Source organism: Tachysurus fulvidraco, chromosome 1 (genome assembly GCF_022655615.1).
Source record: "Tachysurus fulvidraco isolate hzauxx_2018 chromosome 1, HZAU_PFXX_2.0, whole genome shotgun sequence".
In the NCBI taxonomy this organism is placed as follows: domain Eukaryota; kingdom Metazoa; phylum Chordata; class Actinopteri; order Siluriformes; family Bagridae; genus Tachysurus; species Tachysurus fulvidraco.
The window spans coordinates 28525503-28550162 of NC_062518.1; the positions used below are offsets into that span (position 1 = coordinate 28525503).

Sequence of the window (24660 nt, forward strand, 5' to 3'; positions counted from 1 at the left end):
AAAATGCAGACCTTTTCTTTGTCTTGTGTTGTCATTGTATATTAAAATGAAGCTGTACAGCTGCTATCAGGTTTGACTGTCAGTACTGATGGGGAGTTTACACTTCATTATTCTTACATTTAATTAATGAGGCCTAGGATCAGAAGCACAGTAGAGCCCCAAAATGACACAATGACACAAATGTACAGCTTCATGCTAGGGGGATTGTCCCAACGCTGGTGTTCACAAGGTCCCTGAGGGACAGACAGGGCGGTTAGGATTGATTCTGACTTGGCTGATGTTCTTTAATGTCCCAGCTTCCTCGGCGGCGTTGCGCGAGCCCTCCCACTGCACGCGCTATTGGTCGGTGCCGCGCTTTTAAAGCTCGCGGCTTCCCTCCGCTTTACTCCGACTGTTTCAGTGTCCCGGAGCGGGTCACCCGCATCTTCTTTTCCTCCAGCGGAGAAAAAAAGCAGCGCAAACACCTGCACCAGATCCGACTTTTCTCTTCACCCACGCGCTCGTGTTAAGTTTATCCAGTTCCACGAAAGTTTAGGGGGAAAAAAGAAAAGAAAAGTGCTTCTCGGCCCCGCGGTAATCGGAGGGAGCGGGTTATCGCGAGATGAGCAGTCCCGATGCGGGCTACGCCAGCGACGATCCGAGCCAGGCCCGCGGGACCAGCTCAGCCATGATGGCCGGCGCGGCTCAGTGCGCGTGGCCGGAGCCGCTCAGCCCGAGAGCGCATGCCAAAGCCAAGAGCGAAGCGTGCGCGGCGGCGCGCGGGAAAGGCGAAGCGCGCATCCGCCGGCCGATGAACGCCTTCATGGTGTGGGCTAAAGACGAGCGCAAGAGACTGGCACAGCAAAACCCAGACCTGCACAACGCCGAGCTCAGCAAAATGCTCGGTAAGCGGCGGCAGCTTAATGCGCAACATCATTATTTACTCCGTGCATGTTTTGTAGCATGACCTCGAACTCTTAAAACGATTTCAAACTATTTACCATTTACCTCGACACCTATTACATAATATGTTATAACTTATACATCACCATCCTGTCCCAGTAGACCTGCGCGCGCCCATGACATGTTATATAACCTTAATTCATTTAGGACCCCAAAATCCTTCTATCACAGATTAATTTCATTAGAATTTAATTTATTTATTTTATTTTATTTTTTTTTTGAGAGGAGGAAGATTATGTTAAAATGAAACAAACTGTATTTTAACAAAGTGTTTTTATATTATTCGTTAACAATGTATTTAGCAATAAATAAATAAATAAATAAATAAATAAATAAAACCAGGCTTTAGAATTGCAACTTTCTCACTATACAGTATAGAGATTTTAGACAAACAGCAGCATTTGCCTTTAAACCATCAGTCTAATCTTAAGCAGGTATTAAACAGTGGTGCTTCATGATACTGATAAAGTAACCAGGAGTTTTTCATGTAAAAGAAAGTATGAATTGCTGAATTTTTAATCTTTTGTTTTGTTAGAATTTATTTCTAAATTTAATTCTTAAAAAAATTGTTTTGATCAGAACTAAACAAAATTGCATTGAACATACCTAGATTTTTTTTTCTATAAACATTCATTTCAATTGATTGAAATCTTTAGGACCACCCATCGAAGTTTAGCCTTGTCTCTAAACTCATTTTAATTAAATATAATATTTAATGCAAAATATCTTTATTCAAAACTTAAGAGACGGTAATAAAAGCTAGGTGACATTGTCTCCTGCATGTTTATGTGCCAAGTAACTTTGATCAGCGTTCGAATGGATATTTTTCTCAAATATTACAGCTAGGAGATGGAACTTTGCAGGGAATTGAAAGGTCATTGGTTTGATTGTAACTGATAACAGCCTGCTCCAGCCATTTTGCCCTTGAGGCACTTAACCTGCTCATGTGAGGTCTCTGTAATGGGACATTTTAAGATCTGATGAAAAAGTGAGCTAAATAGAATCATAAGATTGTTGTACATTATAATTGTTGTAGCTTATTTGAAATATTATCCGAAGCTGTGTTAACTATATTGCATTTATAAATAATACTTGAAGAATTCTTGCAGTAGTGTCCACTGTGTGCTCTGTTTTATGCTTTTTTTTAGGGTTTGTTAGTATTTCTTTCTCCATAACTACATCTGGTACAAAGTAAAAACAGTTTCAAAATCAAAATCTCTTAAAAGAAAAATGCAAAATTTCTCCTTAATGCAGGAGTGAAATATGTATACGGATATAATCTTCAATTTTTTTGAATATCTATAGCATACTTGGCAAAATAGAGCTGCACTAATTTCCTTTTGTACGTTACAATTTTGAGGTCATTATAAAACATCACAGAAACTTAGCTAGAAATGATTACCTTTCTTTTACTAGCCAAGATATACCAGGTATGAAGGCTTATATAGTTGCAACTTGATGCTTGTTGTACATGATCTGACTGTTTAAGACAAACAGTTTACACATTTGATGTTTTTGAATTTGTATTGGAGCTAAATTAACTGTATCTCCGTATTTTGTTAGGTAAGTCATGGAAAGCTCTGTCCATGTTGGATAAGCGGCCATTTGTGGAGGAGGCGGAACGACTGCGTGTGCAACACATGCAGGATCATCCAAACTATAAGTACCGGCCTCGTCGCCGCAAACAGGTGAAGAGAATCAAGCGCCTGGAATCTGGATTCCTGATGCCTGGGGCAAGTGAGGCGCAGGGTGCTCTCAGTATGAGTATGGAGAACATTGAGGTGGGCTACTCCCTTACCACTGGGGGTTTGCCTCAGGCTGGTTTCTCTCAGTACTGTGATGCCCAGGGCTTATTTGAACACTACAGTCTTCCAACTCCTGACTCCTCCCCAATGGATGCGATGGGAACAGAGAGTGTTTTCTTTACTGGCCATTCTCAGGACGACAGCTCTCACATGGCATATAGCTACAATCACCAACAAGAGTACGCACCGCTAGGGCACCAGCACCCTCTCATTAGTACACAAGCTCAAGGCAGAGTACGAAATGATACACACCCGCATGCCACGACACACTCACAGGTCCACACGCACTCCACCTCCAATTTACATTTAGTACACACTCACGGTAACACACAAGTTAATCTGATGAGCAGTTCACACCCTCAGGAACTCGGTCATGCAAATGGCAGCACACACCACAATATCAGCCACAATATCAATTCTCACCATGCGCATTCAATATCCCTTTTTAACCGGAGTCTGTCGCCTGGCTCCAACCAGGCCCCACCCCCTGCATACCTGGGGTGCCCATCTACTCTGGGTGTTTTTTACAACTCTGGATCTCAGGTCAAACGCACGCTTGAGCAGCAGTCACCTCCACAAGAAGGACCCACACATTCTCATGCTACTTCTGATCAACACACCCATACACATGCAGAGACGTGTCGGGATGCTCCTGAGATGCTAAGTGAAATGGCTTGTGGGGAATTTGAGCAGTACCTGTCATATGGGCTGCCTCATGCACCAATGCAGGGGTCTGACCTCATCTCTACTGTACTGTCTGATGCTAGCACTGCTGTTTACTACTCTAACTATAACAACACCTGAAGCTCCTGAATGACAGCAAACAGTCCTGAGCCACCAATAATGACTGCTGTATGACTTCACACTGTCTAAACACACTGGTGCAACATCTTGCAGAGACACTCACACATACATATATATTTGAAGAACATAATGAAGGGACTTATGAACTTAGAAATGTTTAGAATTGTATGAATTGTAGAAATTCACTGAAACATGCTTAATTAAACATGTTAAAATGTTTTAAAGGAGATAGTAATGCTGAAAAGCACTGTATATAAGTCATTTTTATAAAATAAATTGTCATCAATGTTTTGAAATGTAAGTTCTTTTTTTTGCACTTTTGGAAAATAAAAATTTCAGTGACAACTTTTTTGTAATTTTTTTTCAAGTTTTCTACCCCTCCTAATATTTCAATTGTGTAATTCTGACCTGTTTTTTCTCCCGTTTCTGTGTTTGTGTGTGCAAGTGGTTGTTTGTGTGTGTATGTGTGTGTGTTTGTGTGTGTGCATGATTTAGAAACTGCGATTAGCACTTAACACACTTCTTCCTGTTTATTGCAGCTCTGCTGGCTTTGCTAACTTAAATATGATCACAATCTCCTTACATTCACTAAACAAACCCCATCATTAACATCAATAAGGACCTGGGCTCCAACCCCATTCCATCTCTACACACACACACACACACACACACACACACACACACACACACACACACACACACACACACACACACTCACACCTTCCTACACACAAACAAAGGCTTGTGAGAGCCTGAGAATAAAAGTCAGTCCAATGGAGGAACCACGTATTGCGCCTTGTCCCATAATAGAAACAATTAGTCTCCGTCTATCAGCGTGTTGTCCAGAGTGTGCAGTACGACCACGTTCATTTCTGTTTGAAAAAGGAAGAGGCTTTTTCGGAGGAGGTCACCGACACTGACCCTGCATCCCTTTTTAGCCTACTGACGGAAACATGCAGCAGCTACAGGTTTTTGCACGAAGACCTCCAGATTCCCACACACACAGAAAGTGTGGTCTACTTGGTAAGTGCGTGTGTGTTTTGTTTTTTGAGTCTATGGCTAAACAATAGGCCCTGTCTCCACCCTGAAACACCTGTACTGGTGTGTTTGTGTGTGTAAGAGAGAGTGAGCTGAATGTGGTGGAGCTTGGGGTTAGTTGGCTATAGCATGTAACTAATACCCAAATTAACAGGCAACTAATGCAAATTCAATCTTTCTGATAGCATTATTAAAAGAAAAAAATAGTGTTGTGTATGTGCATACAGACACATTGTATGTTATAAACAGTCTGTATGGACAAGTCCTCCTCACATATACAACAATATGTAAATAAGGGAGTTTTGAGTGTGTACAGTCTTGTAAGCATGAGCTCTTTAAGCACAGAAGGGCACAATGTCCATCAGAGGAGGCAGCTGCAATAGACGGGGCGTCTCCTGCCTGAAACGGAATGTGTGTGTGAGTGCATGTGTACTTCAATGTATGTGTGTGTGTCATGTGTGTGGGGCTGAGTGACTCGCTTTCATAATCCTTGGAATATGAGTCTCCTTTCTGGCCTTATCACATTCATAGGCATGGCTTTCCCAAACCAAACCCAGTCGGTTCAGTTGCGCACTTCTAAATATAAGCTCATACTTGATCAACGCTCCCAGCTCTGACACAATAAGCTATTTTCACTGACCCTTAGAAATATATGGATAGACAGACAAAAGTTTATTTTTGAATATGTAGTAGATACCTGTATATGAATTGCCTTAAAATTAGAAATAAACCTTTGCCATCTTGGCTTTTAGACAACATCTGTTGCAATGCATAAATGTAATGCTGTTGTTTTGTTACATGAGCTTCAAAGCAAGCGGCCAAAGGGTGAACGAGCGATCATATTCAAATGGCAACAATTATCATTTCAGTTTATCAGTCCACCTAAACAATGTAAATGGATGTATGCTCTTTGCCTGAACCGGATCCTTCATGGTGAGTTACAGGACAATTTTCGGGGTTTCCTGATGCCATGTATACAGCTTTAAGTTCTTATCTTTTTTATTAACTTTGATATGTTTTACTGCTCTAAATTGTATACAGCCAGTCAGGAGGACATATCCAGGAAATTTACATTATTTGCTACTATGTTCCTTATATTATTCTTGTTTTGAACTTCTTTTAATTGATCATAACCATTAAATGTACAAATCAGTACTGTAATTGTTTTAATCCATAATTCATATAAAACATTTTTATTATAATAATTTTAGAATCTTAAAAATAGGTCCTGTTTTGGAAACTGTTTTCGATGGATTTCTTAACAAAAAAATGAATGTGCTTTATTGTGTTTAATATTGACGATATTAAAATTTGTGGAAGTTTTTCAAGAGCAACGGTCTTCACTTCCTCGACTCAGATACTGTCTTGGCTACTTAACACATAAAAGATGAGCTGGGAACATCCTCAGCTGTGCAGGAAACAAAGTTCCCTAAAACTGACAGAACTTCCACTAGTCTGGGAAAAAGAGAAGGATTTCCTCCTAAATAAAAATACATCAAAATAAAACTAAATAAAGAAGAAAGGTCAAAACATAACACAGGACAGACACCTTTGTCAGGGTCAGACAAAGTGTGTGTGTGTGTGTGTGTGTGTGTGTGTGTGTGTGTGTGTGTGTGTGTGTGTGTGTGTGTGTGTGTGTGTGTGTGTGTGTGTGTGTGTGTTGGTGCATGTGTGTGTGACTTTCCCATGCATGTCCCAGACTGGGGTCACAACAACGTTCCTGTTTATTACTGAAGTTCCACATTCACACCTGAGCAGAACAGGAACTAACAAAACCAGCATAAATGCAGATAATGCATGCTGATTTTCTGACTTTCTATAAGTGAAGCACTGTTTCATATAGATTTAAGCATGGAAATAATCAGAAAATAATTTCATAAAACTTTTTTCTCTACTCTGAAAAGTATAACTGGCTAGTTTAGCTAAAATTGTTGTGCGCTTTGTCAATATTATATATAAACTGCGTTTTAACCTCAGTTTATGCATTTAGGGCAATACTACCTACAAACTACATATATATATATATATATATATATATATATATATATATATATATATATATATATATATATATATATATATATATATATATTCCTGAACATTCACTTACCTTTTATTACATTTTTTATTACTCAAAATCATTAATACTTTTAATAACAATAAAAACTTCATTATATTTTACACATATATACTGTACATACATACATACATACATACATACATACATACATACATACATACATACATACATACATACACAAACATGCATGCACAGACACACACAAAGACACCCACAAACAAAGACACACACACACACACACACACACACACACACACACACACACACACACACACACACACACACACACACACACACACACATTGCATCCGACGAGTGTGTGGAGTTTCTATGTTCTTATCCTCCTTTGGGATTTCTTTGGTGTACTCTGGTTTACTCACACAGTCAAGACATGCACTGTAGGCTGAGTGCCATCTCTTAACTTTCCATAGTGTGTAAATAGGTGTGTGCATGGCTGTGTTTTGCAGTGAGATGCCATCCCGGGTGTCCCTTGCCTGAGTCCTGAGTCCTCTGGGATAGTCTTTATGCTCCATGTGACCTTGTGTAGGATAAATAATACAGAAAATACATGAAGGATCTACAGAAAATAAAATGGTAATAAAAAGAACAAACAAACCAAAGGGTGAGAAACATGGTGTCTTAGATTGCTGAGAATCCAGTCCATTCATTCAGTCCAGAAAAGGAAACTGTCCACCATGATAGACACAGGCTTCAGTAACTGTTAAATAACAACAACTAATAATATAATAACAGATTATATATTAATGCTTCATGAAGAATGTTTCAATACTGATACTATTTTCATGCTAGCAATAGTTATAAGTTTAGCTAAAGAATGAAAAACCAGTTATGCTATGAATTGGATGTTTTGGGCAGTTAGTGTGTACAATACAGATGTGTAGTGTATAAAATATACTGAATAAAATGTGTAGTGAATAGAAGTCTTCAAATACAAACAAGAAGAAATCTTCAGTGATGATGTCTGTTCAGTATATCCGGTTAAAAAAAAAAGACATAATCTATGTCTGTAATGATTTACAGACATAGATTAAACAAAATAGACACATTAAGAAATACATAAATACATAAAAACGTGTCATTTTCCACTAACCACGTTTGAGCTCTGGGGATTTTGACCTCTAGAGGGCGCGCGCGCTGCATTAGTCAAGCAAGACGTCCATTAACTGAGAAAATGGCTGAAAACGCTTCACGTGTTCAGCGTCGTTTAACGTCTTGTGTACTGAATATATTCATTTCAGAACGTTCATATTTCCTAGACAAGTTATGATGGTCTGTATGACTGAGATTGTGAGCCAGCTGCTAAAACACAGGCTGAGCTGGAATAAGGATTGATGTTAGTAATAATTCAAATAGTGTTTATTCTAATGTGTAATTTATTTATCCTGAACTTGAAACACTGAAAGTGTTTATGTATGTTTTATATTTGTTAGCCAAGGAGCTACTAGTAAGACCTGGTGAAGCTTGTAGAAAAGAAACATTCTCACTTAACACACAATGCTTCATGATTGACAAGTTGTTTATTAAGAATAGAACACAACTCTAAAGCAATTTGAATAACACCCAGTTATTGATAGATATGGTCTAGTAAGGAATCTAGGAAATTTCTTAGGAAAAATCGTATTTTAAATTTTACACAACATACAAAAGGAAGAACAGTGTGTGTGTGTGTGTGTGTGTGTGTGTGTGTGTGTGTGTGTGTGTGTGTGTGTGTGTGTGTGTGTGTGTGTGTGTGTGTGTGTAGGTTAAATTTATGGAGACCGAGCTAAAGGTGAAGCTATTGTTCTTCTGTAATCTACTCTGATAGCTATTTCCTTATGACATAAAAATGGGTGTATCAGAAGTTTTATATAGCTCGCATGATATTATATAATGTGGTAATAGTCACTTACAGCTATGTATTGTCAAAAATGTTAATAGGATGATGTGTTTTATCTGAAGTGTATCATGTTTATGTGTGCATATTAGTGCAGAAAGACCTGTGGGTAACCTGGGAAGATTGTCAGGATGGCATAGCGGTTGGTAGTAAGGCAGCGCAGGGAATTCCAGTGGAAGATCGGTCAGGACCTGGAGCAGCGAGGAGCAGGAACAGCACAATCCTCTGCTTTCCTACTCAAAAAAATATAGAAAAATAAATTAAATTATCTCAATGTGTCAAACTGAGTTTTTCTTTCCAACAGTGCTTTTTAAAGGTGGTCATCTATTTGACGGGTCATGAGGAGTGTACAGTAGGTGAAAGTGGAAGAGGGAAAGAAGTTGGCAATGGCAGGTAGGGTGGGATAATGTCATTCTCTCTCTCTCTCTCTCTCTCTCTCTCTCTCTCTCTCTCTCTCTCTCTCTCTCTCTCTCTCTCTTTCTCACACACATACGCACACACAAGTTTCATATATCAAACATATCCCTTATTTCATCCTAAATGTGTCACAAATACTTTCCCACTGAAAGAGGGCTCAGGGCTCATGAGCCGGCGCCGAGACTGCAGCGAAGTGTTAAATATAGATACACACATTCCATCCACACATCTAAATACTGCAGTGCTTAGATCTAAAAGGGAAGAGACCTCAGTTTGCCTTTGTGTGTGTGTGTGTGTGTGTGTGTGTGTGTGTGTGTGTGTGTGTGTGTGTGTGTGTGTGTGTGTGTGTGTGTGTGTGTGTGTGTATGTGTATGTGCATGTAACAATAGTATAGTACAGCAAGATTTTGTGCTGATTAAGCAATGAGTAAGCAAAATTCTGATATTTATTTGATGAGACAAGACTCTGCCACAGACTCTCTTATCAGTAGCAGGAAAACGCTTTCTTTTGGTGAATGTTTGACATTCCTCTTCTTAGTTTTGTTTTGGGAATAGGACACACTCAACAGGAGACCGCACCGGCATTCCACACTTTTTCAGTTCCTTCACATTTTACATTCTTCCATGTGTATACACACACACACACACACACACACACACACACACACACACACACACACACACACACACACACACACACACACACACACACAAGACAAAGGGTATATTGCTAGTGATAAAATGATTTTTTCTGAACTTATTCTTGCTTCATACTGTATATTCAGTAATCTATGCATGTCTGCATCCACATCTACGTATGTGTGCTGTATGTAATTATGTAGTGTGAGTTCAATGTTCCAAAATAAGCGAGTCAAAATTGAGCTTGTCTACTCGATTTTCTTTTTTCTGTCAGAAAGACACCTTACTACTTAAATAAATTTAGAGTGCTTTATTGCCAATACAGACAAAGGCACATTTGTATCATCAGTGTTGGAAGAATGTATTCTCAAAAAAAGTTTGAATTCTACCTTAATTTGTTAATTTAACTATTTGTATAATTGTTCTTTGCATTTCTGCTGATAGTTTCTTTAGAAATAGTCAAATTTTAAGTGCATTAAGTGCATATCTTGTCAAATATCAAATATTTTGATCAGTATGGTTATCAAGCTGTTTTGCCATCTCTCTCTCTCTCTCTCTCTCTCTCTCTCTCTCTCTCTCTCTCTCAGACAGACAGACAGACAGACAGACACACACACACACACACACACACACACACACACACACACACACACACAGTGTGAGTGTTATCCTTTTAAAGCATAGAAATGAGATTAAGCACAGAACCATCTGTAGTTAAAACATTGAAACAAAGAGTTGTACTGACAGGAGCAAGTATTGTTGTGTTATTTACCAGGTATTGTGCTTATGTAATTATGTCTATTGCACAGAAATAAAAATATATATATATTTTTTAAATGTAGCCTGTCATTTATATATGGGCCACACAATTTTACTTAATGGTCCCGTGTATTGTTCAGTTATTTTTATTAGATCATGTTATTCAGTAACTAATTTGACTTATTTAGAAACTACAGTGAAGGTGACGGAAATGTATGTAGTGAAATTAAATGAAGGTGAGGAATGTCATGACCTGACACTGGGCACTGGCTGTGTAAATGCTTAAATTATATAGGATCTATAATTGTGATACAGTGATACAGTGGCACTATTTGACATGTAAACACCTATAAACACACATATACCTGCACCCTTCTGTGATGTGTTTTCTCCTCCATGTAACTGGGATTAGCAGTGAGCAAAGATTAAGCAAATTATTGGTGAAGCCATTGCTCAAAATAACTCTTAGTCTCCACCGACCAACTGTGCTTCACCGACCAACACGCGAGAGCAGTTAAACACCTTCCAGCACAATATGGGAAACTTGGTAAGTGTGAAAATCCCTTTTTAGTGTGTTTTAAACTGAAAATTGTTGCTGTATTGTAAATGTATTGCATCCTGGCATTTAAGAATACTTGTTTACAGAGTTTATATAACAGTAACCTTCCTGTTGCTGTGTGTACCTTGTGCTCTAATATTATTGTTTGTTTAGTAGTCAAACATAAAAATAAAAAAATAGGCTATTAAAATATAGAAAAGGAATGGTTCTTGTTAAATGACAGATTGTCTATGATAAAGTAAATGTAGTCTCTTAATAGAAATATTTAAAATGTTTATGTAAATAAAATATTAAAATAATTTAAATATTAATAAAAAAGTTAAAATTATAACTAACAAATTAAAACAAAACAGAAATGAAGTAATCTGTTATTTTAGCATTTTTATATCTAAAAGCAATTTCTATTAAGCTAGATTACTTTGTTTTTCTTTGTTTATTTACCTATTGATTTAAATGCATTGTGGGTCTGATTAATATCGCTATGTGGTTGTGAAGACTTTTTTTAAGTGGTTGGTAGATTTGTTTCTTATTACTCATATCATTTATTTATTCGGATGGATTTGTATAATACGAATAGCCACAGGTTTGAAGGTTTTACTACAAATATTGAATTATTGACTATTGGATAGACATTTTAATGTATTAGACAGCAATAAATTGTTCATATGGTAAATCAGATTAAATTGAGCTGCTGTGCATGTTGATCAGTTTGCCTGCTGGATGCTGATTACCGTTAATCAGATAAAGAGATACTCGGTACTCTGACGCATTCTGAATGCAGTCATAGAAACTAGAGATGGCACTTTTTCCTAAGAAGAAGAAGGTTCTAGAAGCTATTAGAAAGCTGCATATTTCAGTACACATTTCCAGTTCCAAAAAAATCTATTTTTTAAACCCCACATCTATACCCTTTTCATTTGCTAAAGGATGGGATCGAGTCATTGTTTTCTTCCTTTTTTCTCTGGTCTACTATTTTTTGCTGGTATCAGCCTAGTACAGATCCGGGGAATCAGATCCTGGTGTTACCTAAAAATGAAAACCTTTCTATACAAAATTATTGTTCATATTATTTGTTTGATTTTTTTTTTTAATTATAAAACTGTAGTGCTTGACAATGATAAATAAACAAAAAACAAACAAAATTGCTGATTCTGTCTTATTTTAATTTTCTGTTTATTCAGGAACCTGCCAAAGATGATTCACTATGGACACATCATACCTAGTGTTGTTCAGTACAAGTGCATGGCTATATACTGCCTAGACCTCTGGCAGTCATTGTCTAGTCTCCAATGTTTTTAACAGTTTTAGAAAGGGGTGGGGGTTGGTGTGTACTTTTCTACTGTGGAGAGTTTATTGATTGTTGGTTTGACTGAATGATATTAGTGATTTTGGACTTGAATAATGCTGGACTTTCCAGCTTGGTCATGTGAGCTAAGATGTATCATTAATATTATCTGAAAAAAAAAAATCTCTCTCTCTCTCTCTCTCTCTCTCTCTCTCTCTCTCTCTCTCTCTCTCTCTCTCTCCATATAGGCGACATTTACAGTGAGATTATGAATGACACTTCAGCATTTCAGAAAGCTGCACTACAAGAACAGTCCCCTGCAAATAGCCACACCTTGGTACCTTTGTGGCAACCATACACGAGCAAACCTTTTGCCTCCAGGCGTGTGTGTTTCTATAAAAGCGGGGATGCCCAATTTAGTGGTTTGCCTGTGGTCATCAACAATCGCACTTTCAAAACCTTTGAGGCCCTGTTAGACAGTTTATCCAGGCGGGTTCCACTGCCATTTGGAGTACGCACTATTACAACACCACGTGGCCATACAGCAATTCATGCCCTTGATCAGCTTCAGCACGGCCAATCGTATATCTGCTCAGACAAACGCACTGTCAAGCCCATCGACTTGGAGCAAGCACGACGCAAACCACCACCATGGTACCATGCCAGACCTGTCACCAGCAAGCGTCCAAGAGAAAGGCAGAGTCCTCTCACGCGCAATTTAAAACGGAACGAGCATGCTGCCCTACTGCACACCCCAAAGCGGCTGGTGGTTTTCCGCAACGGAGATCCAGAAGTCAAGCATACGCTTCTGCTGCAAAAGAGGACCACACACTCTTTCGAGGCACTGCTTGATCATATCTCTGAGGTCATGTGCTTCCCTGTGCGCAGGTTGCACACACCAGATGGGAAAAGGGTGAGAACTCCCTAAGAGTTTCATTTTTTTCTCTCTCTCTCTCTCTCTTTTGAAGTTTTTAGGCTTGTTTTTTTTTTCTTGTTTTTTTTTCACCTTATTTTCTCACCTGCAGTTCGGTTTAGCAAGTGATCTGCAGTTGCCAGGAGTTACTGATGCTGTTTGCCAAAATTGCCAACTGTGCTGTGAAGCTCCACATTAATGCTTCTGTAATTCATTATAAAAAATTAAAAGACAAATCCTGAAAAGATTATGATTATGACATTCTATTCATTTCTTAATTTGATTTGGAAAATATTCAGACCCACTTCACTTTTTTTTTCAATTTTGTTGTGTTGCAGTCTGATACTTCTATTGTTCAGTTTATTATTTTTTACCTCATTAATCTACACTCAGTACCTCATAATGACAAACTGAAAACAGAATTCTAGAAATGTCTGTAAATGAATTTGTGTTTGTATAGACACACATACACATACATAATGGGCTTCCAAATCAATTTGGTTTAGTTAACAATTAGGTTTTTTTATGGCAAATATCAATAACTGATAATGGAATTCTTTATCTAGTCATTTCAATGGATTTGTTGATCATTTAACAAAAACAAAAAATGTGCACTAAATCTGTATTGCATTTATTTAACAAGGCTGATCTAATTTAAAACTTCTTGGTGCATCACAGTACTTAGGTATTATGTTTATTTAAAAAAAAGGTAAATCGTTGGTTGACAATAAATTAAATAGATCTTTATCATACTGGTCAGTGTTTCTTTCTGATTTTGCTTTTTTTTGTATTTTTCTCCTCTCTCCCTAAGTTGCTTAGCCTAAAGTGTACAGCAACATCTATAACATTATTGTAACAGAGTTCTAGCTTGATATTAGCTTGATATCTAACTAATTTTATCTAACTAATGCTAGCGACACACCTGATTAAATCCACTGGCAAATAATGCTACTTTACATTTGCATTTTCTACACAAGAACAAATAGTAATAAAGTGATGTTAACCATATTCTTCTAAGCACTTTTTTAGAAAGTAATAATGATTTAGATGGAGTGATCGAATCCATTTAAGAGTTTCAAAGTGTAAACATAGAAATATTTACATGTATGTAAAAATGTGACGTTGACTTCATCGTCCTTATATGGAATTTTAGAAGAGGGTGAAAAAGATCCAGTCTGCTATGAGCCAAAAGTTATACATTCTCAATGTTGTACATTGGCACATTGTGGCTTAGATGGAGAAGATTAAGCTTAGTAATGTAACATCCACCATAGTAGTAACACAGAGCCCTAAACACTAACCACCACTGTTCCAGTTTACCATGTTTTACGTGTATATAGTGTACACTGCGAATAGTGTTATGCTTTACGCTTTCTGTTGTTTGCATAGTCGTACACACACGTTTGTTTTGTATTTGTCTTGTTTCTTTTAGGTTATCAATGCATTTGTGCTCTTGCTGTCTCCCCATTTTTTATTTCAATAAAAATAAGATAAAATTAAGATATTCCAATAATATTTGAAACTATATTTTTATAGTTGTATTCTTTTTTCTTTATTTCTGTTATATCTTTATGTGCAATATCCAAGCATTTGTTTGTTTGTTTTTAATTACTGTAATACTGGAATATATTAAAGTTTACTTATGCTAAATTCAAATTTAATTTATTATATTACATAGGACATCCAGAACACAAGTTACTTCCCTAGAAAAACACAAGGCCATGGTGAAAAAAGTCAACCATGGGGAAATCCATTTTTATAGGACTTTGGGTTGTCAAAATGCTTATAGATTTTTCAAGAAGATTTGTCCATGTAACCATAGTGGTGTATGAGGATGTTTTTCTCATAATATGTGCTTGTCTATGGTTGCTATGAGCATTAATAACATGGTTAAAGAGTGTTCAGCACCTTGCAGCATTAAGCTTCTTTACTGTTTCATCCTATTATGCTGGCCTGCATCCTGGAACAAAGCCTATGGGTGGGAATGTCTTGAATACTCTGTAGTCTAGATAACTAACCACTAAACACTACAGATTTTATTCCTTATTGCAACAAAACTTCACATTAACAATTGGCTCAAAATGTGTCAGTGGATATATGTGTCAGAATCTAGCATTGTAAAAGATAACAATGGTGGTTATGATTTCATTTTAATCACGTAACATGTAAGCACCACATATTCAATTTTCAATTCATTTTATATATCTTGATAATTATTGGCGGCACTGTGGAAATTTTAAATAAGACAGAATACGTGTGTATGAACTAGAGGGAGGGAAGTAGTTACAGGGGTCAACAGTGAGGTCAAGACAGTGTAGTGGTTTAAGTATTTTGACTGGGAGTGTGGAAAAGAGGTAAAGAGGCAAGTGCAGGCGGGTGGGTGGAGAAAAGTGTTAGGAGTGTTGTGTGAAAGAAGAGTGTCAGCAAGAATCAAATGAAAGGTGTACAAGACAGTAGTGAGAGCAGCTATGCTGTATGGGTTAGAGACTGTAGCAGTGGGGAAAAGACATGAAGCAGAGATGGAGGTAGCAGTGATGAGTTTGCTGAGGTTCTCTTTAGGAGTGACGATGATGGACAGGATTAGGAACGAGCACATCAGAGGGACAGCTCAGGTTGGCTGTTTTGGTTACAAGGTCGGAGAAGCTAATTTGAGATGGTTTGGACTTGTAGGGAGATAGGGTTATATTGGAGCATATAGGGTTATATTGGATGTTGGAGATGGAGCTGCCAGGTAAGAGGTCAAGAGGAAGAACAAAGAGTAGATATATGGATGTGTTAAATGAGGACATGAAGTTAACTAGTGCAAGAGTAGAGGATGCTGAGGATAGGCGGAAACAGATGATACACTGTGGCGATCCATAACAGGAAAAGCCAAAAGAAAAAGAAGACGACTGTGGAAATATTAATAAATGCTTACTTTAAACAGGTTGGTGTCGGTATTAGAATTGGCTTCGCCTGGTATGCAGAATGTAATAGGCATTTCACTTATGTGCATAATTCAATAGTTAACTATTATGAAAATATGTTTTGCTGTATTACAGGTGGATGGACTTCCAGCTCTGATCTTGTGTTCTGGTGTCTTGGTAGCTGCTGGTCGTGAGCCTTTCAGAAAACTAAACTATGATGTTCAAAAGCCCTTTGCTCCAACTTGGTTGCCTGCAAAAACCGTAGGAAGACTGCATCCAATCACTAGTAAGTCTACCATTCTTTATCCACTTCAAATACTAAATAGAGATAGAATATTTTCATGAGCGTCCTTTGATATGCATTCATTTAATCTTTATCCTGCAAATATTCAATATGTTGTGCATTTAAATATCTTTAAATAGTTTTTGTGACGTTAAAAATGAAACCAAGGTTAATCATTAATGTGATATAGCAACCTACAAAATCCACAAAACAAGATTATCCAGTCCAGAAAAAAGAAAAATCTTACAATACAATGGTTGCATGAGTGTGCACACCCTTATATAATGAGGCACGTGCTCAGGGTTAAACAATCACTTTCAAACTCACACCAAATGGTTTCATATACTTAAAGTTCAGCTGATAAGATCATTAGGATTTTCTACATTTCTTGAATTACTTCTGCTGCTGAAGCCATGATCCAGATAGAGCTTACAAAGCATGTACAGAATCAAACGATATTGATCAGCAAAGGGTCACAAAAGAATTTCTAAAACCAGCGATCAACCATCATCAAGCCTAGATCGCAACTTATCAGCGAAACTGCCAATAGACCTACAGCAACATTAAAGGAGCTGCAGGGATATCTGGTCACCCCTGCATGTGACAATATTCAAATTTTTTCCACATATCTATGCTATGGGGTGGGGTGTTGAAAAATAAACTTAACCTAAATTTACACAAAACAAGTGGATAAATGTGTTCTGGTCAAAGGTAGAATTCTAAAAGATATGTTTTTGCAAAACAAATTTTCCTAATGGAATGTGGAACAGGAATTTGTTTAAGGAATATTCTGTGTTTCAAAGAGTGGCACCAAAGATAAGAGAGAGAGCTGTGTGTGTATCTAGTAAGACGTCTGATCATTTCTGAAAGACAAACAAAAAATAAGAATAATCTTTTCAGCTCGTACTAGGACTCTACTTAAAATAGAGGGAATCATGTCAGAATCATGTCAGAAGGCCTCTGTTACACAGCTGAAGATAAAAAAAAATTTAAATCTAAATCTTGTGGAATGGACCAGTCAGAACCTAGACAGAATTGAGCACCAAACTGGTCAGCCAATTTGTTAGAACTTTGCAAGAATCTTGATTGACATATCAAGATGTACTAATTTGGAAGACTCTTAGCCAAAAAAGACTAGATTTAACAATGTATAAGGGGGTGTTCACTCTTTTGGAAATAATTTTTTTAATTTTAATTTTGCCTTTTATATTTTTCCACAAAAACATAAATTTGTATTTCAAATCATTTCCCATTAAAGATGGCAAAATATCTGATGTGATTTATCTTGGTTTCATTTTTCCTTCCATAACAAAAACCTGCCATTTTAATAGGGGTGTGTAGACTTTTAAAATCTATTATATTGGATAAGATGTATTCTATGTGAGCAATTTGAGATATTTCTTACATTATTTGCATTTAAAAAAAAAAAACAAGCAAAAAATATGGACCGCAAATTGGCTGCAACTGTAAAATATATATTGTAAATGAAATAGGTGCCTGTCTGTGTTTGAGATTATCTGAGGTAAATGCTGAGGCATTGATATCTGCACTAATAACCAGCTTGACCTATATTTTGCAACATGCATCATAACTCACTCGCTCACACCTTTGTTGGTTCTAATCCCTTTCTCTGTTCTTTTTTTCTCTCTTAATGCTTTCATGGTGATCTGGCCTGGATAATTAATTTGATATCCTGATATCTTCTTGATACATCTATTTTTTCATGTCTGTCATTTCTGGTAAAATTCTGTCCTGTTCTTCTTTTATTTTGTTGCATTGTTTGTGAAATTCTGATCAATCATCATCAATTATAGGAAAAAAAAAATCTATTACGAGCAGCACCAAATCTCGTCCTTTCTCACCATCTTCAGAGCGTTATCTTGTAAATCAGTTACACAACAGTTTTGCAGAAAGTGCATATGACCCCAATGGTTCTGTGGAAATGGAAATTAGTCATCAACTTGAATCTGTTGCAGAGACCGATACAGTCACCTGTATGGATGGTGACCCTAATGAATACATTTGCATGCCCAAAGATGATGACATTGAGAAAACCTTTCGTGTCAATCAAGACGGCAGCATGACTGTAGAGATGAAAGTGCACTTGACTATTAAAGAGGAGGAAACTGTTCACTGGACGACGACGGTCAGTCGGCAAAGTGTTATAAGTCAAATGAGGTCTGGCTTGGAGTCACAATCTAATCTGGATGCAGCTTTATCTGACAAAATTACCCCAGATTTTGCCTCAGCGATCCAAAGAAGGCCTGAAGAATATAACAATGAATCTACTAATGAAGGTCTTCAGGCAGAAAAAGGCTTCAGAATAAAAGAGCCTATGCAGCAATATCCAGATCAAATATTTGTTGAAAGTGAGAGCGAAGGTACTGTGCAAAGATTGGAAGACTCAATGGAAGACACAAGTATTGAGCAAGTAAAAGACACAAGTAGGGAGTACAGTAAACATCCTGTACCTAAACCACGTAGCTCTGGGATCTCACAATTGCAAGCTAGCCTCTGTAAATCTGCAGAGGTCCTACAACTACAGGACAGTGGGCAGGAGACAGTGCTTCAAATATATGAGAATCAAACTTGCCAGAAGTGTTTCCTTGCCAATACAGAGTTCTATGATCAGGGGATACAAACAAGTGATACTGTATTTTCCGCATTTCCTGACACGATTCAATCTTCTGACAAAGAGTCTGATTGCAGACTTGCAACTCTTTATGGTTCTCTCCAAAGACAGGAAAATATCTTCCCATCATTGGAGCTCCAGACATCAAGTGAAAGAAATAACTCTCCAGAGATAAAAAATAAAAAGTCAAAAATGCATATTGCTCTAAACGAATCTTCTAAAAAGCCAGCTCCTAGGATGTTGTCAATTGCAGATACTTGCAAGAAAAGAAAGAAAGTTAGAGTCATTGTAAAAAAGAGTCATATCTTCCACATTATGACTGATGACAATAGGAGGAAAGATAACAAAATTGACATTCTGAAAGAGATAAAGAAATTAAGAGGCGCTATCTTTAGCCAAGCCGGTGTTATGAGAGGTACGAATGAACCATGCAGAACCAGATCTGTCAAGAAATTATTAAAAGGTAAAAGAACCAATCTGCCCAAGACATTTCTGGTGCAAAAACAAAGTCCACTTGAATTATCTATGAAAGAATACAGTACAAATAACAAGCATCCTGCCAAAGCTGACATAAAACAAAGAGAAAGTTTTACCTCACAGAAGGAACATTTACTTAATGTATCAACCAATAAATGTACCCTAACACGGCAAGCATCAATGCAAGAAGAGCATGGGACGCAGGAACAAAACATACAAGAGCTTAAAGAAAGCACCCCCTTTCCTGCACTACATTACTCTTCCTCAGTTTTAAATGAATATGTAGAACTCTGGCTACAGAAGAATGAAACAAAACCACCCCCTGACCTGGAGCAGGTGCCACCATCCAAGCCTTCAGAGGAGTTAGTGATAACTTGTGTGACTCCAGTTGCTAAAGTGGCATCAACAAAGAATTTAACACCTCCTATTCCACTAGATAGTACTAATGTGAGAAAGTTGTCAGTGAAAGAGTCATTCAGTTCCTCCCCCAAAAGATTAATATTGCCCAGAGATTCTGCCCAGGATAGTTTATCCCTATCCCAAATTAGCACAGAGAAAGGAGACATTATGTCATCTGAAAGTAACATGTCAGTGAACATGCCTTTACCAATGACACAATCTCTGAGAAATAATCATTGGGAAAGAATGTCTTTGGAAGATAACTCATCACCAAATGGAAGTCCATCTTGCAAGACTATTGGCCGTAGTATGTCGAAAGAAAATATGCAATTGACTAGTTATGCTGTTTTAGATAATACGTTTTCCACATCTGAAAAATTATCTTCAAGTCAAGAAATAATCCAACTTCCCCAAAATGTAAAAAAAGATAAAAACTCAGATGGGTCTATAGATGACGCATGGAGATGTGCAAACAACTGTTTAATGCCAACATCTCTTACAAGAGAGCATTATTCAGAAAAGTCTCTTTCTACCCAAGACTCCATAGAACAAATACCCAAAAACAACACATTATCGAAGGCATCACTATTCAGCAGTCAAGTTGTAGAGAAAACAGCAATTTCTCAGAATGGAACATTTCATAAAAAGCCAAAACCTGGACCATCAGGTAAGATAAAGGGATCTAAATCTATAATCGCACAGGGATTAGTAGGCTCATGGCAAAATGATAAACATACATCATTAAGTCCAGTTCCAAAGAACAAAATGTCAGTCTTTCCAGCAGAAAAACCATACACAGTTAAAATATCAGCAAGGCCTGATATGAGGCATGTTCTAGATGAACTCTGTCATTCAATTAATTCACTCCGTGAAGCAGCACAGCACAAGCAGCGGTCCTGTTTGGAGAAATCCAACAGCCTTCCAGACTTCTCCTCACACTTGGCCTCTACTTTTGGTTCTTCAACACGAGTGCTCTTAGCGTTCCTTTCAGTCATGACTTTGAGGGATGGTCTGGATAATCTGAATACACTCCAAGAGGAGAACAGTCTGAGCTGCTCGGAGGCTTTGCTAATGCTTCAGTCTCTTAAAGAGATGGCAGCTATTGAGGATGCAGAGCAGCTAAGCGCCAACTTAAATGATCTGCAGAAATCAACATCTGATCAGTTGCTGCAGAGCTGGAAATGTTTTCAACAACTGAGCAACATGTGCATGAGTTCCAGTGTCACACCAGAGTGCACTCAAGGTGGGTCTTACAATGCATCAAGCTCTGAGGAGGAGGCAATTCAAGGTCTCATGGAAGAACTAGGTGTTCCAGACATAGTTCGTGAAGAGTTGGCTGCTCTCCACACCCAAGGAATGGAAAAAGGTAACCAGATTGAGAGATCAGAAGAGCTGTGTGAGTCACTCCCACAGGAAAAGGTAAAAAGATATACAGAATCAGGCTTAAACAAAGATACATTCAGGTTCCCTGACTCTGTGCTTCAAGATATAAAATCCTATGTTAAATTTGTCATTGACAAAGCAGTTTATGCACATATCAATTCAGGGGTATGTAGGGCACACTCATTGCTTTACAATGAAAAAGAAATCAAAGTGGTAACTTCTGAACAGGAAAGAAATTCTTGTCCAACAAAGAGAATACAACAGGTAGACTACATATTAGATTCTAACATCTGTGGAAACATCTTGGAAGAAAAGCAACAAAGAATTGAGGATGAAGATATAAGTCATGAAGAGAAACAAGAAGCATTTGCAAATCAGGAAATAAATATGAAAGAGATCAAGCACAGGGTAGTGTGTGAACAGAGTGGGATGATGCAAGGAACGATTATATCTGACAGTGTAGAGGAAAATTACATAAGGGAGACTGATCATAAATATTCTCATAAAGAAATAAAGGAAGTGAAAAACCTGACATATGCAAATGAAATAGATAATGGTAGAATTCTTGAAGTGTACCCCAAATTATCAGAGCCAGAGATGAGTAAAGAAAGTCTGCCTACCTGTGAAGAGGAGAAATCCAGCATAGAAGAATATAGTTGTGATGAAGAACATATGAACTTTTCTGAAGATCAGGTCAGTGATTCCCGACTAGAACCTCAAGCAAAATATCAAAGTAAAGGATTGTGGAATCAAGACCACACACACTTATACAGTAAAACAGAGAGCGTGAAGAACGCTGCAGATTCTGAACCGCAAACTACATTGATTGCTGTTTGTCTGGAACATGAGACACGACATCAATCCGAGAAGATGGAGCAGCAGGGGGTTGTGGACGTACCAGAATGCAACACAATTCAAAAGGAATATAATCCCAAAGAAGCTGCATTATGTGAGAGAAAGACAGTACAGGCTAAAAAGAAAAATAGTTCAGTAGCAAAGCTCATCAGTAACCTGGAAAAATGTACACAAAGGCCAAGCAGTAAACCTGAGAAGCCAGCACGCAGATTTGTAGGTCACACTGAAGTATCAGACCCAGATAACTTAAATAATGTTTCTTTAACAGATAAGCTCATAGACACAAACTCAGAAACCAACTCATCTTCATTAGCATTTAGCTACGATTCCCAAAGCAGCTCTGTGGCACAAGACTCAGAAAGAAGTGTGCAGGCTCACAGAGTGAAGTTCATTAGGGACATGTTTCTTGCTAAGAGCCAAACTGGAACCCAGAATGGGCAGAGACAATTACATAGTCCAAATTCTGATCTGTCTGATCCCCAACCAGAATCTACAGACAGTGGGGGTAACTGGTCACAAGAGACATCCAGTGGGGAGGATGATACAAGTCGGTTAGCTATTGCCAAGGGTTTTGTCAGGAGAACCATTGAGAGGCTCTATGGAAGAAGTAATTCAAGTAGTGTAAGTGCAGATAACATGAGATCCCCAGCTGTGTTGAAAGCCAAGCAAAGAGAAGGTCCAGGAAGAACGAATGTATCTAGTTTGGCCTCCTACCATGAAGCTCGCACTCGAGTAATGACTGACTTATCATACTTTAGTGCCACAAACGCGTCTGATATCTTCAGTGTTGCAACTGATTGCGCCACACTGATCGAAGAGGTGCAATCTGGAGATGCTAATCTTATTGACAAAGGGCACTGGTTACTTGCAGAGAAACAACTTTGTGAATGCTCTCCAGAACTCAAAGAAGGTTACAGAAATGAGAACAACAAAAGCGTATCAGCTGAGCCTGAGCAACATTGTGGCCAGGAAGATTCTCTTCATGGGACACAGCATTCTACTAATATTGAGAAATCAGGATCAACGTTTACTTATTTCAACCTTCCAAATGCAAGTGACTCCGACCTGGAGCCAGAAGAAAAAAGGGAAGTGAAAGTGGCCCCTGCAACACAGGTACAAAAAACCAGGGCTGAGAGAAACAGCTTTCTACCTGCCTTCAGCCCACCAGTCTTAAAGAAAGCAGATAATAAGGTGCACCCATTGACAGATTCTACAACCCCTACTGTGGTTACTCAGCCAGTCAAAGCACAGCATGCACAAACAGGACTCATAAAACAATCTGCAGAACCTGATGCCCTGGAGATGCTGTTTGTATTTTGTGGGCAACACTGCCCCATACTGTAAACTACATATTTACCAATTCACATTGCTGTAGTAGTAATACTTGAATGTATAACATATAACTCATGATGACTAAAGCTGCCTTACATTCCTTGTTAACATAATGGCTTTTTGAAAGGCAACAGTTTCTGGAGGTGCTGAAAATGATCGTGTGCGTCACCTTGATTTATGAAACACATCTGTTGGTTACTGATTAGCACTTAAGGTGACAGAACATGAATAATTTAGTGCCTGATCTCTCATCATAACGCTGAACTGTCAATTGTTCAGTGCTTGTGTTCATACTTTTTTTAATGAAAAAAAAGGAATTGTAATTAATATAATAAACTGAAAAAAAAACATGTTTTATATGTCTCCCTTATGGAAACCTGCCTAGTGACTTTTGTTAATAATAATAAAGAGATGCAGGTTTGTTTACATCATGACTGCCTTGCCTGTTTGAGGCAGGATTAAGAAAAGCTCTTATGGTAAATTGAATGAATTATATTTATATAGACCAGTTAATTAATACCAGTTGTGAGTATACAGTATTAAAACCCATCATTTGAAATGGGCTTAAAATTCCTTTAATTCATTTGTACATATTCAGTGTATATACTGTAGTTACTTCGCTTTTGTATAGAAATTGTTCGAAACAAGGTTAATGTGTTGTCAAAATACTGCAATTTCTGATCAATTAATTCTGTATGTGCATATATTTAGATCTATTTATTTATGTGTCAGAAAAAAAAACAGCAAAAACAATTCTTCCATTCCAAGTCTTAATTCAGCTTTGTAAGGTCAATGGCAGCTGGCTATTTTTTGCTCTCCGCTGTACTTTAGTATAAATATGTTTAATTAAAAGGTTTCTTTTTGTCTGTTCTAGATATTTTTACCACTAGATGGCAGCTTAAAACTTCTCATTCTGTCTAATGTGTAATACACTGACAGGTAGCACATTTTGCTATACTGTAAATACAATAATGAACTCCATTCCTTAGACATTCCTATTGCATCCACTGCCATTGGAATCATTTCTTCATTTCTTAGAAAATAAAATAGATTTTTTATACCAACATGCCTCTGACTTTTCTGATCATCTCCTCAATATTACTCCCACTTGCCCATCACTCATCAGGGAGTTTTTAAAAAAAAATCGCAGCTCAACATCACACAGACTTTATTATGCCTTTTTAATTCCTGTCTAATATCTCAACTCCTATTTATCACTTGATCTATGCTTTGGAAACTGTAACATTAGAGCTACAAAC

At 37.7% G+C, this 24660-nt stretch overlaps 2 protein-coding genes across 2 annotated transcripts; both read left to right on the top strand.

Moving 5' to 3' along the window:
* Nucleotides 1–368: 368 nt before the first annotated feature.
* Nucleotides 369–3886, top strand: sox17 (SRY-box transcription factor 17). The gene is made up of 2 exons (XM_027169040.2): nt 369–884; nt 2506–3886. Exons 1-2 carry the CDS (start codon nt 602–604, stop codon nt 3549–3551), a joined length of 1329 nt encoding a protein of 442 aa, XP_027024841.2. The 5' UTR covers nt 369–601; the 3' UTR covers nt 3552–3886.
* Nucleotides 3887–10646: 6760 nt separating this feature from the next.
* On the top strand, nt 10647–24401 carry LOC113657563. Its single transcript, XM_047806114.1, has 4 exons — nt 10647–10924; nt 12470–13134; nt 16176–16326; nt 18138–24401. Exons 2-4 carry the CDS (start codon nt 12490–12492, stop codon nt 23411–23413), a joined length of 6072 nt encoding a protein of 2023 aa, XP_047662070.1. The 5' UTR covers nt 10647–10924; nt 12470–12489; the 3' UTR covers nt 23414–24401.
* Nucleotides 24402–24660: the final 259 nt, after the last annotated feature.

Excerpts from the sequence above, each read along its gene's own strand:
- sox17 (XM_027169040.2), top strand. The coding sequence starts at position 602 with ATGAGCAGTCCCGATGCGGGCTACGCCAGCGACGATCCGAGCCAGGCC. Across the intron at positions 885-2,505 it reads CGAGCTCAGCAAAATGCTCG|GTAAGTCATGGAAAGCTCTG; the intron begins GTAAGCGGCGGC and ends GTATTTTGTTAG.
- LOC113657563 (XM_047806114.1), top strand. The coding sequence starts at position 12,490 with ATGAATGACACTTCAGCATTTCAGAAAGCTGCACTACAAGAACAGTCC. Across the intron at positions 13,135-16,175 it reads ACACACCAGATGGGAAAAGG|GTGGATGGACTTCCAGCTCT; the intron begins GTGAGAACTCCC and ends GCTGTATTACAG. Across the intron at positions 16,327-18,137 it reads AAGACTGCATCCAATCACTA|GAAAAAAAAAATCTATTACG; the intron begins GTAAGTCTACCA and ends CATCAATTATAG.